This window comes from Rhodnius prolixus, unplaced genomic scaffold (genome assembly GCF_049639745.1).
Source record: "Rhodnius prolixus isolate KJV_2025 unplaced genomic scaffold, Rpr scaffold_12, whole genome shotgun sequence".
In the NCBI taxonomy this organism is placed as follows: domain Eukaryota; kingdom Metazoa; phylum Arthropoda; class Insecta; order Hemiptera; family Reduviidae; genus Rhodnius; species Rhodnius prolixus.
The window spans coordinates 18,046,239-18,066,353 of NW_027411635.1; the positions used below are offsets into that span (position 1 = coordinate 18,046,239).

General features: G+C 35.0%; 1 protein-coding gene across 1 annotated transcript in view; it reads right to left on the reverse strand.

Annotated features, from left to right (window-relative positions):
- Positions 1–20,115, reverse strand: part of LOC141461977 (uncharacterized) — a 90,372-nt gene that overhangs the window by 65,076 nt on the left and 5,181 nt on the right. Inside the window, exon 3 of the mRNA XM_074143486.1 lies at positions 12,765–12,909. Within this exon, the coding sequence (XP_073999587.1) occupies positions 12,765–12,909 (145 nt within the window). The remainder of the gene's footprint in view (positions 1–12,764; positions 12,910–20,115) is intronic.

The following is a 20,115-nucleotide window of genomic DNA, read 5'->3' on the forward strand; positions in this document are numbered from 1 at the left end:
AGAAATTTCTGCTTTTTAGCTGGTATTAATGTTCTTTTACAATAAAATGTTCACTGCAACATTAATGGTCATTACTTGATTTTTAGATTTGAAGGGAATCAATTTAATAGAAAAGTTTATTTTTAGAATCAGTTTATTACATGTTTATAGTTTCATCTTTTTTGGTAACTGATTTATTTATTTAAAAGGAAGAAAGAATATTTCCAATTTTAATCATTAATGTTTATTTTTTATTAATGTCAATCTTTCTTCTTAGGTAATTGAGATTGTATGTTAACTGTCAGTGCCTATGACAGCCATCTGTTAAAGCGCATAATGTATCTAAAACTAATTAGTATTGTTGGTAAGTACTAGCTCTGAAGTTGACCTAGACCCTAGGTCGAAAGCTTGGCATAATTGCAAATAAAATAGAAATTATGACTGAATTTAGCTATAACCTTTCATTGTCTTACGATGCATATTATGGAAAACATCTGTGACAATTTCCATTAAAGAAGGCCTTGCTTAAAGAATCATTTATTCTTTCTTTTAAATTTTTGTTAACTGAAAGGGAAAGATTAAACGTTACAACTGCGATGTTGTCTACATCAAAGTATTATTTTTATGAGCTAAATTTTTGCTTTTTAATCACTAAATTTCGCTACAATAAAGCAAAATGAATGTTACTATCGTGTGAAACTGCTAATCAAGAATTCATTTCAAACTTATAAGCAGTTTAATTTAGATATATTGGCTTCAGCCGAAAACACGTCTGGTAATCGACTAATTTTCATAAGATCTACTATAATCGCATTGGTTTATTCTTGCCGGCAAGAAGGGTAGGCGGCCATAATAGCTGGTTGAAGTGTGGTCGAGTGACATTCACCCGGTTGTGGCCCCAGTCGGACGCCACGCTGACCTAGTATGCCGTTCGCCCACTAACAGATTGATCCTTCTGCGAAATTATCGATTTCTCCTAAGTATAGTTAACATTTCAATTTATGTATAATTTACATTGTCCAAATGGATTATCCAAAAAAGAAAGAATATTTTCTAATTTATCAAGCCTTTTGATAGAAGGTTAAATGTAAACATTCTTTGAGTACATAGAAGAAGTTTCAAACATATTTCAAATCGCAATTTCTCAGAGAATAATTATTATGTGAACTCTCTGAACATCAAAAGAAGAAGTTAATTTATCCCTTAGTCTGTTCTTGAAAATAATATATCAATAATTAATACACTGTAGAAACCTCAAAGTTGTGCTTCTTCCGTTCTTCAACTATTGTCACTTCTGGTACTTTAAAGTTTCAGCCGAAATTAAACTTTACTGATAAAATTTTCACGGACTTTTAAAATATTTTCCTTTGCTTTAAAAACCCTTAACATTAAGAAGGCAGGACACTTTTATTGAAACGTCTTTCAATTAGTATTGAAAATTTTATTATGTTTGCAGGACTCGCAGAATAGTTTGCGCTAATGATGTCTTAAGACATCGATCTTAAGTACCATTTATGGCAAACGTATGGTTCAGCCAGCCTAAGCATTGACTGAATAATATCAAGGTTAAGAGAAATCGATTAACCTATTTTCCGTCAATGGATTGTAAACTGTCTTTATACGAGGGTCGTTTGAAAAGTTCCTGCATAGTCAGAGAGATAGCACTACTGGCGCGTATCGAGGTTATGTTTAGTTAGTAGCATCTCTTGGAAGAAAACACACCAAGTTTCAGCCAGATCGGTCTATTTCTTTGTTTTTGGCATTCGTTTGAATCGAGGAAGTCGAGTGATTTTCAAAAAATGGACGAAAAAGAATTTCGTGTGTTGATTAAACACTACTTTATGAAAGGCAAAACGCCTCAGGAGACTAAAGAGAAGATTGATAAACATTATGGTGACTCTGCACCTTCGATTAGAACAGTTTATAAGTGGTTTCAAAATTTTCGGAGTGGCCATATGGGCACATGTGACGCTGAACGTACTGGACGCCCTGTTGAGGTTACTACTCCAGAAATCATTGATAAAATCCATGATATGGTGATGGATGACAGAAGAGTGAAGGTGCGTGAGATTGCTAGTGCTGTGGGCATCTCGAATGAACGGTTACATAATATTTTGCATCAACATTTGGACATGACAAAGCTATCCGCAAGATGGGTGCCGCGATTGCTCATGCTTGACCAAAAACGAAATCGTGTGAAGTGTTGCAAGGACGGTTTGCAGCTATTCCAGAAGAATCCGCAGGACTTTAAGCGTCGTTTCGTCACTGTGGATGAAACATGGATACATCACTACACTCCTGAGTCCAAAGAACAATCTAAACAATGGGTTACCAAGGGGGAAAACCGAGCTGCAAGAAAAACGCCCACGATTGGCCCACAAAAAAGTCCTTTTCCATCACGACAACGCACCAGCTCACACCTCAGCAGTTGTGGTCGCAAAATTAATGGAAATAGGGTTCCAACTCGTTTCACATCCCCCCTATTCTCCAGACTTGGCTCCCTCGGACTACTATTTGTTCACCAATATGAAGAAATGGCTGGTGGGAAAAAGATTTTATTCAAACGAGGAGGTGATTGTAGAAACGAATGGCTATTTTTCAGACTTGGACAAATCCTATTATTCGGAAGGGATCAACAAACTAGAGCAGCGTTGGACGAAGTTTATAAGCCTAAAAGGAGACTATGTTGAAAAATAAAAAAGGTTTACCCCAAAAAATTAAGTAGTTTTTATTTTTGCACGGACTTTTCAAACGACCCTCGTAAATATAATTTTTTTCTTCAAATTTTTTAAAAAACTATTATTTAACAGAAAAATTCTTTTAAAACCCAATATTACAGCGCACTGATGAAAGCTTCTTCAAAATCTTTAATTTTAAAAATTTTGAAAAACATCAGTCTACTGAAAATGTGACAGTTTTCTGTAATTTTCTAGATTGCAAAAATGATTTCATTTGAATTTGGACATAATGTATTAGGCCTATCACTTTGTTGCAAATTTTTTTTTAAAGAAGAATGATTTTTAGAAAGCTGCAACGTCACCCTTTCTTTAACAGAATTACTGAAAATGATTAATAAAATTGAAATCAAATATATTTTCTGTAAAAAGTTTTTAAGTTTCAAGAAGATGAATTTCATAGCGGGTAAGAGAAAGACTTGTTGTTTACGTTTTTACCACAGGATCGTGGCTGCAGGGAATAAAGAACGATGTTGTAATTAATCTGATTAAATTATGGACAAACAAGGATGGCGAGATTAAATCCGTGAGCCACCAACTGTCGTCGCTCTAGTCCACACTGGCGGCTAAAGTAAATACTCTCATTTCCCTGGAGAAATTTAAAGGCCGGTCAGAAATGTACACATTCCAGAGTCCATACTTTTTTTCTTCATTTTTCTTCGAATTATTAATGCGAATTGAAAGCGCCCAGCTGTTTAAGTCGCTAGCCCAACCTTCTTTAAGCATTCCTACTTTTCAGACTGTATAATTACCAGGTTGCATTCATTAATAACAAAACTTCTCAGGCTAAGTACCTCTGTTTTATTTACAAGAGCGCCTGTTACATCTCTGTACATGAATTCTAGAATATTAACCAGCGTACTAAGCGGATCTCTCGCCCGGTGTTTGGGCGTAATTGACATCCTACGACAGTTTATGTCTAATAATTTAACATACATTCAGCGTCTAAAGTAACTGTTGCTTTATTGGACAAAAAAGAAAGGCCCCATTTACACAGAAAGTTTTATTAGAATCTCTACCTTTAGAGATAAGGTATATTCGAATAATAAGTTAGATGTGTACAACTTAAAATACGAACATTTATTGAGCGAATTAAGTGTTAACACTTCCTTCGACTTGATAAAGGTACCGGAAAAGATGAGAACTGCGGCCTTCGAAGATTACATTTCTTCCCATTATCCGGGCTCATATCGTTTATTTACAGATGGGTCCAAAATCAATAATAAAGTCGGAAGTGCTGTGTATGATCCGGTTCGGAACTATTTTACGATAATTAAATTAGAAGATGAGGCGTCCATCTATACAGCGGAGCTAATTGCTATTTTAACGGCTTTAAAATATATTTATTCGTTGTCGGAGAAAAAATATACCATTATTAGTGACAGCCAGAGTGCGTTGTGTAAATTATCACATATACACAACCAGTCTACAGGAATGAATCACATTATCGCAGAGATTGTAGAAACTATTGCCATTTTTAAAGAGAAGGGAGTCTGCATTAATTTTTTGTGGGTAAGAGATCATTGTGGTATAAAAGAGAATGAAATTGTTGATACACTTGCAAAGGAAGCCACCAATAGTGGGGAAATGGCTAATTATAAATTACCACACACCGATATCAAGCGTATAATTGCAAAAGCAGCACTACAAAAATGGCAGACAGATTACAATAATGGTGATAAAGGTAGATTCTATAAAACTATGGCAGATCAGTTACCTAGACAACCATGGTTTAAGGGAACTGGCACGAATAAATGGGTTGTTACGACAATAAGCAGGCTGAGAGCGAACCACGCGGTGTGCGGATCGTATCTACACAGGATCAACAAAAGGTCCTCTCCTCTTTGCGTAGATTGCAATGAGGAGGAAGATTTCAAACATGTAATAATGATATGTCCACGTTATGTGGTAGAAAGGAAACGAATGTTTGACGATATATACAGGTATTTAGATGCACCATTTCGCTACGAAGACATTATATTCTCCACCAACAGTTATGTGCTTAAGTCGATAGCAGAGCTAGCAATGAAATATGAATGTATTTAGAAGCTATAGCCGAATTAGAATGAATGGAACAAAATGCTTAGAGAAGGATTACGTGATTTTAATTTTGGTTAAGCGAGAAGGATGGCAGGAGCACAGAGTGCTGCTCCATCCATTAGCAGTAGTTTATGTAAATAGCGGTATATAGTAGAATGATGAATGTGTGAAGCGAATGTATTTGTAGGTAAGAACGAAGAGTAAGTGATATTCTAGTGATAAGCACCTAGACGATGCTGGCTGTATGGCGGAAGCCAATGCCAAAAAAAGAAAACAAAAAAAAAAAACTGTTGCTTTGAGAAGTAAATTAATTAATTTTTCATTTTACATTTCTTTCATTTGGGATGCAACACAATCATTCTCTTAGGCTAGAAACATAATGGAGCGGCGAACAAAGCGGCAATGATACGTAGTTGCTTCAAATCAGAGTGAGCGACGAGCAACGAGCAAAGAGTCGCATGCACATATTGACGAGTTTAGTCGCGTTTCTCCTTTCGACGAGACATTCTTCCTTGAAAATTTGGTATTTACAGCAGCTTAGAAGCAGGAGCTGCAGTGTTCATGATATAAACATAACTAGACATGAACTTGGTGAATTCCATCACTTGTACCAAGAATTTCGGGAGCATCCTGGCAAGTTTCATGCGTATTTTCGAATGTCTATTTCAACATTTGATTACATACTAACCAGTGTTGAAGGCACGTTAATCATGAAAAGGACGAATTTCAATGTTAACCCCATTAATCCTGTCCCATTCCTTATCCAACACAAATCGGTTGTGATGTAGAAGATCCTTTTGGTCCCACAGAGGTTTCTTTTAAAAAAACTACACCAATAAATGAAGCAATATCCATTTTAACCTTTGAAAATTGAGCGCGATGAGAGCGAAGAAATCAAACATGTCACAACGCGTTGCTCTACTCTCTCTTGGTAGCGTTGCTCTATCTTCGCTTTGCTCTCCACTGTGCGCGGTCCCATACGATAACTTGGGTCTGTTTTCGCCGCTTTGCTCTTCGCTATCATTGCCGCTCCACTATGTTTCCAACCTTATCGAGATCGATGCTGAGAAAATGTTTACACAATAATTTAGGCAACTTAATGTCAAATACACAATGAATACCAGTCATTAATAGTTAAATAATTACAAAAATACTTATGACTCTGTGAGATTTTAAAATAACCACGCTACTCAATTGATTTTAGAGTACTCATAAAATATTACATTACATTTACTGTTATGGTTTTTTTTTTTGTAAGGAAATTGGTTTTAGGGCAGATCTTGACGAATAGTGTGAGTATGATTCCCTTTAAAGATTCATTTCAGAGTGATGTATTGTTTTCTAAAACGATAATACGCTTTTAACATCTGTTTTAAGTGGAAGTTAAGCGCAGCAGAAGGAAGTAAAAATTGTCGGTTTAAGTTCATTGTTCAATTAAACTGATTGGTACTTTACTTTATGCAGTAGTTAAGCATTAATAATAATATGTAATTAATCTAGTTTGTTAATGTAGTTTTCTTCAATTACATTGTTAATCTAGGTGTTCTCCCCACAATGTCATACATATATGTAATATAAAATAGATACCCATATTTTTAGTTGGTTATAAATTACAACAGTAAAAGACCAATTCTAACTTTCCCTATTTCTTCCTTGATGTGAGAGTGAATGTGATGATTATTCAGAACAAAGATAAATCACACGAATAATCTGGAATAGAGTTAAAATGAAATGCCTTTTTAATACAAACTATGGTGATGAGATACATCTTTTATTATTCTAACAGAAAAATATTTATGGGTGATAAAAGGCCAGTATAAGGGTCTGTGACATCTAATACATTCTAAAAAATATGGTACTAGAAGTATTAATGAAATGTTGGGTACTTGCTGATTTGTGTACCTTTTGGCGTTTAATCAACCCTTATACTTAACTTTTAAAACTGTAAGTTTTTGTTAAGGATATTAGTATAAGGATTAAATAAGTTTTAAAAAATTCGAAAGTATGAAGGAAATATGAGCTTCACTTTTCATAAATGTTCATATTTCAATGCTTTACAAAGTATCGAAATTATACTTTTAGTTTTTGAACAATGTTGACCACCCGCACGCTAACATTTAAAGCTTGACTGTACCTTAGTAAAAGAAGGAAGTCCTACGATTATTAGATGTTGGATTTGGTTGACGACAGTAGTTTGTATCCCCCGAACAGTGAAGTTGAGACCCAAGTTTTCTTGGGTAGCAGTGTGCCAGTAATGAAGGTTCACAAGTGACCCGCATAGCTGGATTATGGTTCGCTCGCAAACTAACTTCAACTTAGCTTTCTTATTATAAAACTTCGATGCGAAACTTTTAATGTTTTACCGTTCTTATCTTTTTTTTCCTTATTTTTTTTTCCATTTTTCTCCATTCTGTCGCCGAAAACTTTCAATGTCTCATTAAGTGTAAACAATGGAACTTTTTTGAAACTGAAAAGTAATTTATTATGGAAGCAGGTTATATTACTATGGATAATGTGCTTCATCACTTTGATAGTTTTAATACTTTCATTAAATATTAATGTAGTTTGTAAATTAGATTTTATTTAGTTAAAGTAACCAAACTTTAAAACTATAAAGTAACTAGGCCTTCAACTTGTTAATCAAAATAATAACTTGGCTCTCAAATTTCAGTTCCTTCTTCCGCCAAAAGTATAAACATCTGGTCTAAAACCTTGTTCAACATTTTCACCACAATTCCTAAATAGCTAATCCTTCCATCACATAAAGATGTTTCCTTAAAAGAAATGGCCTTTGCATAAATGAGTGATAAACTCATCCCGTCTCTTCAGGAGCCTCCAAATAGGTCTTAAATCTCATATCCACAAGAGGATGTTACCATTTAAAACTATATCAATCGGCAAATTTCTTTTAAGGCAGTTCTTAAGTAGGGAAACCCTACCAAATTTCATTAGGCAAAATGTTATATCGATAAAAACGATAGACCTTTAAAGCAAACAAAATTTAAAGAAAACCTTTACTACCATTTCCGAGACCATGTTAATGATACGAATAACTCTTTCACTTGCAAAGGTGATAAACTTGCAAAGGAAGCCACCAATAGTGGGGTAATGGGTAATTATAAATTACCACACACCGATATCAAGTGTATAATTGCAAAAGCAGCACTACAAAAATGGCAGACAGATTACAGTAATGGTAATAAAGGGAGATTCTATAAAACTATGGCAGATCAGTTACCTAGACAACCATGATTTAAGGGAACTGTCACTAATAAATGGGTTGTTACGACAATAAGCAGGCTGAGAGCGAACCACGCGGTGTGCGAATCGTATCTTCACAGGATCAACAGAAGATCCTCTCTCCTCTTTGCGTAGATTACAATGAGGAGGGGGATTTCAAACATATAATAATGATATGTCCACGTTATGTGGTAGAAAGGAAACGAATGTTTGACGACATATACAGGTATTTAGATGCACCATTTCGCTACGGAAACATAATATTCTCCACCAACATCTATGTGCTTAAGTCTATAGCAGAGCTAGCAATGAAATGTGAATGTATTTTAAAGTAATAGCCGATTAGAATGAATGGAGGAAAATGATTAGAGAAGGATTGCCTGATTTTAATTTCGGTTAAGCTATAAGGATGGCAGGAGCACAGAGTACTCCATCCAGTAGCTGTAGTTTATGTAAATAGTTGTAGATAGTAGAGGGATGAATGTGTGAAGCGAATGTATTTATAAGTAAGAATGGAGAGTGAGTGATATTCTAGTGATAAGCACCTAGATGATGATGCTGGCTGTATGGCGGAAGCCAATGCCAAAAAAAAGGCAAAAAAAAAACTCTTTCACGGTTAGAACTTCAATTTTAACCAAAACTTACTAAGAAGTCACCTAAAATAGGCAACTAAATTTATAAAGCGTCAACAAAATACACTGCTCCACAAAAAAAGTGGCGCACTTTAAAAATGCGTTATTTTTTCTTCAATGTAACTTTTTTGTTCTACATTTCATTTTAGTTAGCAAATATAAGAAGTATAAAGTTACGGGAAGGCTAAAATAAAATAAAAAATGATCTAAAAGAAATGAAAACCTTTAATTTAACAAAAAAGTACTTCTCGGCAAAAAATGAGTTTAGAAAAAAAATGTATTTCTTCCGATTAAAAAAGAGAAAAAGAATTTTAGTAACGTGTATTGCTCGCATTACTGCATCCAATCTCCTCGGCATACTCCTTATTAAATTTCTCACGAAATCTTGTGTTAATTCCTGCCATATCTCCACCAGAGCACCTCGCAAATTCTAAGCTCCTGGGAGGATTATTTCTCCATCTTAATCGCCTACCCAGCTCATCCCAAAGATGTTCAATAGGGTTTAAATCCGGGCTGCGTGCTGGTCATCTCAGAACAAGAAAGCCAGTATCGTGGAGATATTGAACAACACAGGCGGCAGTGTGTGGTCGGGCATTATCTTGCTTAAAAATAAAATTCTCCCCAATAAATGGTGATAGGGTATCACATACTCGTATTGCTGCAAAATTTCCCTCACATACAAATCTGCCTTCAAGATTGCCCTGTTGAACACGTGGAGCTCAGTCTAAGCCCCCATAGAAATCCCAGCCCACACCATCTCTGAACCATCTCCGAGGATCTACGGTGAGCAATGGTCCTGTGGCTTGCTTCCTAGAGCGTAAATTTCATTTCAGCGAACCTTCTTCGTACGGTTTCGGCACTGACTGAAACTCCACGAACAGTAAGCATTGTTTGAGCTGTTTCAGAAGCAGTTGATGTACGATTTCTTAGAGTGTGAATTCTAATAAATCGGTCATCAAGTGCTTCTGTGGCTCTTGGTCGACCCGAACCTTGCCTGCGAGTGCAGAGGCCTGTCTCCCAGTAACGATGGATGGCTCTACGGGCGGTGGTCTCAGGCAACCCTAACGTTCGTGCTGCGTACCGCTGACTCCGTCCATCCTCAGCTAATGCAATAATACGGGCCACTTGCTCTGCTGTAATTGAGAGTTTGCAATGCTTTCAGCTTGAAAAAAGTAGAAACGCAACTGAAGAGTTCAATAAATTTATTTACTGTTGAGGTGAAGTTCATGTTGTTGTTTACACAAAAAGGCCGAAGGGGAGGAAAACGAGGAATTGCTTCTCTATTTACAAGAAACTTTGGACCTTGATTCGATTAATTGTTTCCTGACAGGTTATGAAAATAATTAAAACTAATAATCTTTCCCCAAAATGTGATAAAACAAAAAATTAACGCTTTTTTCAAAGTGCGCCACTTTTTTTGTGGAGTAGTTTATATAAGTAAAGGTCATTGGCATCGTAATTGCACCGCCTACCACTGGACAGTGTTCTCTCGTTACAGAAAACGTTGTCCATCACTGGAAGAAAATTCAAACCCGGAATTTCCTCTTCGGAATCCAATACGATAACCACCTAGGTGATCCCTTCCCTCTATCTATATCAAATTAAATATTATTAATTCATAATGTGATTATATTATTAAATATTGTGTATATTAGCATCTATATGATAAAAATTTGTATAATAAAGAAATTAAACTCAAACGGAGGCCAATTTCTAAAAATCATTTTTTGGAGTTTAAAAAACTTTTATTAAAAACAATCTTCGATTTGTTGGCAAAAGTGCTTCGTTCTTGATTAAGGTAAATATTCTATTTATCTAATTAATAAAATTATTCAAATTAGATGTAGGACTGCAGAATAATTTGAGAGAAAGAAAGAGCTAGAAAAAAAAGGCAAATTCTAATAATAGACAATCAATTACTATGCAAGGGAGAGAGGGCCGACTAGAAATACTTCGCTCTATCGACCGATATGCTTCGCAGAAGTCATCGTCGTATTTTTTTTAATAATAAAAAAAATCTTTATGCGACAAAGGAATAGCTAAAATTGGTCGCAATAATTAATATTTCATCGTTAAATTCTTTTACAAGTCAGGGGACAAATATCTGGTATTTGTTTGTCAGTGAACTTTAAACTCTAGGTTTCCTAGAACAAACTATTGCCTAGACACATAAAAGCGATAGGCATTCAAGCAGCCATTCAGTGCACGAAGTTTAAAGATAATTGTGGGAGTCATTTTTTTAAAAATAAAGCGCTAACAAAAATTAACTGTTCAGTGCAAACGGACGTTTTTTAATTTTTCAAATTCATTAGTCTGAAAATGAATTTGATACTTCATACTCTTGTACCCTAATACAGTGTAATGAATGTATTGATGTGGCAGTTTAAAGGTTTTTGAATACAATTTAATTGACATTAATTAAAACTAGTTTTTTATTATTATAAACAAAACTATCGTATGGTTTTTACTAACAATAAATTTATAATAAATTTTACTTAACTATTGGCCTGGGGCATATGGAGTAAAAGTCGGCCGGGGCAAACCAATAATTTGGCGCCCCAACGTGTTACTTTTAAACATTACGAGGTGTGGCTATTAAATAACGAGACTGATGCTGCTACAGAAGAACTATGCATGCGCCAAATCTTACCGACCTGTCAGCTGTGCAGCGTAAAGCCTTCTCTCTTTCGATTGCAGCAGCGTCTCACGTGTTTGTAGAGAAATCTGTCTGACCGGAATTATACCGTCGTTTGTATAATAGAGGTGTTAGTTTCGTTTTGCCGAAAACATGATACTACACATGTAGTAGAACAACGAATTGTCGTGAAATTTCACATCATAACTTGATAAAACCGCTACTGAAACTTATCTTTTATTAAAAAGAAGTTTATGGCGATGAATGTTTATCACGTGCGCGAGTTTTTGAGTGGTTCAAGCGTTTCCAAGATGACCGAGAAGACGTCGGAGATGATGCCCGCCCGGGTCGCCCTTCCACGTCCAAAACGGATGAAAATATTGATTACAATTAATCAACATTACTACCGTGAGGTGCTTGCTCAATACCGTGAAAGGGTAAGGAAAAAACGACCCGATTTGTGGAAGAACAATTCATGAGTTCTCCATCAAGACAGCGCGCCGGCTCACACTGCATTTTCTGTCAAGACGACGTTTCTAGCCAAGTACAACATCCCAGTTTTAGGCCACCCATGTGACTTTTATCTGTTTCCCAAAGTGAAATCTGCATTGAAATGAACACGATTTCAGTCGGTTGAAGCTGTGAAAGAAAAAGCGGCACGCGTCATGCAGGAGCTCACAGAAAAAGACTTCCAGCACTGTTTCGAATAATGGTAAATTCGCATGGAGCGTTGTAGGGATAGGGGTGGGGTATATATTGAAGGTGATAATAACTAAATATGTATAAATTTCAAATAAAATGTTTTGTAGCAATAGTCTCGTTATTTAATAGCCACGCCTCGTATTAATAAAATTATCTGTTATCCTCATAAAAATAATAATAAATTATAAAACCGATACATATAGCGTTGGTTGGACTAGACGGGTTGCTGGGATCTTCCCGGGTATGCCCGGCTTCAGAATTACTCAACTTGTACCATGGTTTTTCTTTACTTTTCTCTTACTTAAAGAGGTGCCTTAGTGGTTAGAGGCGAGACCTGCAAATGCTAATACTTATTGTGGTACTGGATTTGATTCCCGGTCTTAAGTCTTGGATTTTATTTAATGTTTGATATGAGAACTTTACAGTAAAGTATGTTTGCTTGTCGCCTCCGTCCACGACACCTGATTTGGTAGTTGGACGTAAAGCCCGCCTGTAAAAATAGGCAATTACTTTGCTTTCTCTAATTGAAAAGAGTATTGCAGACGTGTCAAGCAGAATGATTCCCAGTTTTCTTTGAGATTTGAGATTCCTTGAATCCAAAATAAAAAAGAGTGGTTTTTAGGGTAACGTCTGTGTGAGTTTTTATTTGAACATACCCACTCAAAATAATCACATTTCTTTTGTTCAAAATTTACATTTCTTTTGCCCTTGGTAAGGTGGTAAGTTACATTATTTTGTTGGATAGAAGGTTACCCCCCAATGAAGACTAAACATTACAATTACAGTAAAACCAAATCTCACCTGTCCTCCATGTGGCACTTTCCGTCACGTACTTTGCAATGGCTTTTGAAGTGTTCAAATATCTGAATGCAAGAATCGTCTTTTTGGCAGACCGACAGCGCGTGATTGCAAGTTGGCAGAGCATCTATTGGGTACGGGTCCTTTTCTACAACACCAAACACAAGCAAATATCAAACATCAAGCTGTTACCAATAACTCTGAAAAAAATTCTAGTGTTCAGTGTGAAAAACTCAACTTATGGAAAACATAGAAAATGCTCTATAATTCAAGCTCCCCAATTCCCTCCACAAAACAAATTATCCTTAATTAAAATATTAAAATTAAAAATATTTATTATTAATATTTATTGTTAACACAATAAAATTAAAAGGAGTATAAATTGGTACAAGCAGAGCGAAGTCAAACGCGAATACTAAAAATAAGAACCATCAGTAAACGTACATATCCGGAAAGCGGATTTCGGCCAAATGTTATTGTCGGAAGTTTACAAAAGAATAAATGTAAAATCGATTCTGTAAAGTACACCTAAACATCAACTAGGAACTTTCTGTGATGATCTGTTCTAGGAGTTTTATACTAATTAGTGACCAACGCAAGCTTATTATCAAAGATCTCTTTTTCAACTGCAGGCTATCTCAAAACAACTATCTGCACGATTGCAATAATTTCTCGTGAAAAAGGAGTAAGAGAAGGTAAAAAATAAAGTTATGAAGAAGCTATTTCATAGATGATTAAAGAAGTGTAGCGACATTGCGAAAAAATTAAATTCAGTCACCACAGTTTTGACAGTCAAGATATTAAAAACCCATATTGACCTATTAAAAAGTTCACAGTTGACCTCTGCTTGACCTTGAGAGGTCAAAGGTGAAAGGATAAATATAGAATGCAAGTGTAAATGCAGGGGGGGAATTATTTATCTACTGTAACGAATATGCATTTATAATCAGTCAGGGCAAAAGTCTAGTTGCGTAGAACGAATTTGTTCGTGCACATTTGGGTTTTGAATTTTTTTTTTTAACGAAAATACACGTTTTGTGGCCCTTTTAGGACGAATAAATAGGTTTTCCCAGATTGGCCTTTATGTCTAACTGCATCCGTATGCGTGCAGACCGCCTTTAGAAGGTATTTTCGTAAAATAGGATACATGCTACGAACCAGCATTAGGTCTTTCACTGTCTTCTTAGCATTTACTCTCTCTTTGACTGTGACAATTATGTCAAATTTCTGATAATTATCAGAAAAATATAAATTGCAAGTTCTGCAGGAGTCATGTGACAAGGTTAATTCATGGATTTTACCGACGCAACTGTCTTTAGATGAGGAGAAAAATGAAAAATGTTTTATTTTCTGGTTATACGTTACAAACCCAAATTAACAAAACCTTGCATTAAATTTGGCACATTTTAGTCAATTATATACAGGGTGACCAGAGTTATATGCTCCACCCACTTTTTTTTTAAACGGCGGGAAATTTCGAAAAAATAAAAAACACGTATTTAATCATTTTTAGTCTAGTTTATTTTCAGTGATTGACCCATTTTTTAAAACCCTTGTATCTCGAGATACAACATCCAACTTTTGTTTTTCAAATGGAACGTTATATTTTTTGTTGCATATTTTTGTAGTATTTGAGCTTCTAAAAACAACAAAAAATTTTTTTGAAATCGGTTAGGTTTTTCAAAAGTTATGATGATTTAAAATATGAAAAACAAATTTCAGTTTACTGTCAAAATTACGTTATTTTTTTTAAAGAATCTGTTCAAACTGGGCACAATCAACGGATAGGCAAGCCAAAACTCTGGACTCCTACACTTTGCTTTTAGCAGCACTTATGGTGGCGAAGTCAAGATCTAGGTAGGCTAGAGTTATTTGACGTTTCAGATCATCGACTGAAGCCACGGGATTAAGGATACTTTACACTTTATTGTTTTAGGTATCCCCACAAAAAATGGTCCATTTGGTTTAAGTCCGGAGATCGAGGTGGCCATTGGATGGGACAATGAGCCCCTAAGCACTTTTCATGGAAATTTATGTCCAGGTAACCTCGAACCACTCTCGGGGCAACCATCTTGTTGACATACATATCTAGCCGACGTTGTAGATGAATATCTTCAAGCAGAACAAGCAAAATGTCTCTTAAAAAAAAGTTAGAAACCTTTCACCAGTTAAGTTCTCTCTGTAGAAGTATGGGCCAATTAGGTGATTTCCTAAAACTCCACACCAAACGTTTGTAGAAAAAACCACCTAAACGTCGAATAACTCTCTAGCCTGCCAAGATCTTGACTTCGCCACCACAAGTGCTGCTAAAAGCAAAGCGTGGGAGTCCAGAGTTTTGGCTTGCCTATCTGTTGATTGTGCCTAGTTTGAATAGATTCTTTAAAAAAAATAACGTAATTTTGACAGTAAACTGAACTTTGTTTTACATATTTTAAATTACCATAACTTTTGAAAAACCTAACCGATTTCAAAAAAAAATTTTTTGTTTTTTTTAGGAGCTCAAATACTATAAAAATATGCAACAAAAAATATAACGTTCCATTTGAAAAACAAAAGTTGGATGCTGTATCTCGAGATACAGGGGTTTAAAAAAATGGGGCTATCACTGAAAATAAACTAGACTAAAAATGATTAAATACGTGTTTTTTATTTTTTCGAAATTTCCCGCCGTTTAAAAAAAAAGTGGGTGGAGCATATAACTTTGGTCACCCTGTATAATAAGACACAAAATTTAATTCGAGTACAAAACCTATTATGTAGAGAATCGTATAATATCTAAGTTAAATAATGAAAATAACTCTTAACTCTAAAAATATTGCTTCCAAATTTACCTTTAATACAACCACATACGCTTTAATTAAACGGCAGGACTGTTATGTTACTTCGCTGGTCCGCCGCGACTACTGTTAAAATTAAAGCAATAAAACTTTGAAGTTGGAAGTTCTAATACGTTATGTTTATCGTATTATCTTGTGAGAGAGCTGAATCCTGAATCTTGACATTGAATTAAACAAGCGTTTCAAGTATTTATTTTAATTTTCCCAACTTCAATAATTTTCGTGTTAATTAAAATACTAAAATTTCAAAGCGAGAAAGAAAGTAAATAAGCTTCATTAAAAGTAACAATGCACTAGATGATTCTTCAAATCAATCATACTCAAACAAATAATTGTTTTGGCGTATGCTGTGCTTAGTCCCTTGTATTTGATTTTTTTTAGTACCACTTTTAACCTAGCAGTTAATCATTAAAACACCCTTAAGATTTAATTGGTCTTAATTTGAATAAAAATACAACGTGAGGATTATTTTTTTGTTTAGTGAGTGCTGTAGATTGTTAACGTAAGTTAGTATTTTGGTTTGATGTAAAGTTTTACGTGTTTTCAGAAGGCATAATTTGAAATTTGATCTCAATTCGTTGAATTCACTCGGAGAGTTAAACACCATTAACACCAGCTCATCACCAATCAAAAACGAGTCGTTTTTATCCTATACCTACAAAAAATAAAATTAAGGTCCTTCGAAGTAAAGGGAAATCGCATAAAGCCGTTATTGTCTAGTTCACAGTGTTATTGAAGTAATTGAAAATGGTTTTTCCAAAAGTTGTCTCTAGTTTTCAAAAATAGATGACACCAGCCGCTGATCATCTTAAAGGTAACTATCTTTTATTAATGGTTTTTGGTATTTGCAGAATGTTTTGGGGATTCAGCCTTGCCGAACAACTGTCCAAAATGTTTCTGGTTGTTCTGGAGGACTAATTCTTTGTACGGTACTTTTTAATGATAGTTTTAATCGTGGGACCATAACTTTTGAAGTTTTCAACGAAAATACACTTTTTGTGGCCCTTTTAGGACAAACAAATGGGTTTTCCCAGATTGGCCTGTATGTCTAACTGCATCCGTATGCGTCCAGACCGCCTTTAGAAGGTATTTTTTTTTTAAATAGGATACATGCTAGGAACCAGCATTAGGTCTTTCCCTGTCTTCTTAGCATTAACTCTCTCTTTGACTGTGACAATTATGGTATGTCAAATTTTATGGTTTGATAATTATCAAACTATAGTTTTAATCACTGGACAACTTTTCAAGTAGTTTCACCTTTCCATTGGGTTTTGAAGCATCTATAAGGTTGACAGTGTAGCTAAGTCTAGTTGCAAAACGTTTAATATGGGAACAGTTACCACGTTAGCCAATAAGCATCATCTTCGATTATCGTAGGACGACCGGTAGGCTATCTTCTGAGATCTAAATCTTCTGACCTAAATTTTCGGAACTAATGTTGCACATTGTTTTCACCCTAAATAGCGTCAATTTTTGTGCGAAACGTAATCGCGTGAACGCATGAAAGAAAATCATTATGAATTGCTACCCTCAACAAAACAAGATTATTTTCTATGAAAATGCAAAGAAAAGAGACTGCATGGTTGCAATAGGTTTTTTTAAAGATGGATAAGAGAAAGTGCAAAACAGATCAGTACAGTTGCATTTGCTTCATCATACTTCCTGAACTGAAACACTTACTTTTCTTCAATGCTGATATTGTGACAATCTAATTGTTGTTAATGCATACAAGTATTATGCATAAAATATACTGACATGGTACTGAAATTTGTTAAGCTAGCTTCGCACGAACATATACACTTACAACAAACGGGCAAGTTTAATTATTTCATTTAAATAAACAATTAACATGCTGATGTGAATGTAAACTTAATTGACATTTCAAGTTGAAAGTCGGGCATTGGTGTGAGCTAGGTATTGAGTGAACTGTGGTTTGTTGTCTGACAAGTTTGCACGCACATCTTGTTGAATGTCCAATCGATTATGACGTAGTGACTTCGTGGTAGAAGTGCTGAGAGAGTCAAGATCTTCTAGTCAATTTGTCAGAAGAAAAGCTGTAATTAGGGCATAGATCTTACAAATACTCCTATCAAAAGATCGTGTATTTAAGCAGATATTAATATTGACAATTAGCCATCAAATGTGCTGCTAATTGAACTAAAATTGAAGAGTCTCTGTAATGTACAAGATCTACGGCAAAAGCCTCAAAAATATGATCCAATATACACTGTGATTTTGGCTTGTCGTTCTCGTTATTTCACCGAAAAAGACCAAAATTTTCTTCGAACATTTAGTTCATAGTTTCTCAAATACGTATGACATTTGCAAACAAATACCATTATTTACGCTGTAGTGTTTCAATGCATATTATTTTCTCATTAAACATTGTTTCATTTGATCCGCATTTAAGGTAACTTATTAATTGCTACTGAAAAACTTTATAACTACTAGAAAGACTACAGCTGCTGCAATTAAACGTGCTCTACGTGGAATCTAGGAACTGGGCTGCCATTATGTACTCTAGAGAAGATTTACGCGAAACTGTAGAGTGAAATTCAAGCACAAATATTTGTACGCTTGTTCACAGAACTATGACTAAAGTCACCGTTTGTCGCCATTCCCATACAGTAGTGGAAGACAGAGCCTTCTATTTTGTTAATAATCTTTCAGAGCAATTTTGCATGATTTTCTGTCATCAGTATAAAACTAGGACAAAGCGTTTCTGAGGCAGCCTAAAAAAAAAAAAAATTCAATTTGAAAAAACAACTTCAGTAAAAGCATAGTTGGTTTTGGAAATTCCATTGTGGCAATTGTGGACCTCGAAGTTAGAGTTGACGTTAATCAAAGATGATTCCATCGTGATCTTAAACAATGCGAATGTTCACAGAGGTTAGCCACAATGTTGTGGGTGGTATAAAGTGTATCAGGAAGGTAAAAAAGTATTTGAAAATTGGTTGCCTCATGATTTGAACATTTATGAAATGCAGTCACGTTTAGAGGTTTTGTTCTTCATTGCAATTGCATAACAAAAAAATGATCCATTTTTAGATCGAATTGGGAATTGTGAAGAGAAGTGGTTTTGGATAGTGGTTACATAAAGCTGAACTCACCAAACACTTCCTAAAGGTCAAAACCCATGGGTTGTTCGCTGGTTGCTTTTATCCACTACATTTCTTTTTGCTTTTAGCAGCAGTCGGAATTGTTAACAGAAGAAATCGATCCTTTTTCATGACAAAGCCAGCCAAAGATTGCTGGAATACCAATAACTTTTGGTAAATCTTGCCTGTATTACACAGTTAGGGCTCTTAATGTGAAACATTTTTCAGTTTTTATTACTTAGAATTATAATTTTTGGGGGTGAAGAGAATTTTCTTTAAACACAACTAAAATAATTTGCATCCAACTTGTCTAACTGTTCAATCTACAATCAGTTCTTTTATTTTAAATACTTTTTGTTAAAAACACATTTAGGGAAATACCTGTTTAATACAAATCTAAAATTGGAAACCATTTCTCTCAGGTTAGTAGTGGTTTTGCCAAGCTGCGGTTATAACTGACAGTAATTTATAGCCGGTCAACTGTACTACCAAGTTTTGCAGAACAATTGCCCGTTTGGCTAAATTTTAAGTTATAAAAGAATTTGTCCATTAAATTGAAGTAGAAAAATAGGCCTCTGTGGTCACAAAAGCATTGTTTTTATTTTTAATTAAACAAGAGATGTAAAAAATATGGACGACTGATCACAGTGAAAATTCATTAAAGAAATTATAGTATTTTGACTGACTTGATCAGTGCAACACTGACTCTCTAGGTAGCCTCTAAACAAAATATTACATTAGCACTCTCAACAATTCTCTTTTTTTTTCGAAATATGATTACAACATGTTCGCACACAAAGTACGGAGAACATAAAAATGAGGTTACGAGATAAAAGATTGTAGGTTAAGTAGATGCATGAAAAATAAATGGATTTATTACGGAGAAGGGGACAAAAGCTTTCTATCCTAAAGCCCGGGCCTTCATAGTTTCCAGATACCGCTGCTGAATAGTACAGAAACCAACAACATGGCTTTTATACTAAAGATAACTTAGTTGTGGACTTGGGATGAACATTACTAGCAACACTTCATTCTCATGCAGTGAAGCATTTTGGGTTGTGAAAGCTTCATGAATAAGCTTTAGATGAAGAAGTGGAAAGTAAAACTTAACTAAGCATTCTAGTGTGAAAATGTCACATAAAGTTCTCTTGCAATAATTATAGCACCACTCATTAACCACGCCTCCATAACACTTTGAAATCAACATCTAGAGAATTCAGAACACAATTTGTGTTTTTCTACTAAAAGTGTTGGGAATTAAGACTGGTGAATAGTATTTAAACAGCTTTAGAAATAAGCATGACAAACTCAAAATTCCATACAGCTAAGTGGCCCTTACGGTTAACGGATTTTGGCGGATACAAACCTTAGTATCGGACGATGTGATGGAAATCAGAGGCATACTGAGAATTTTTTGGT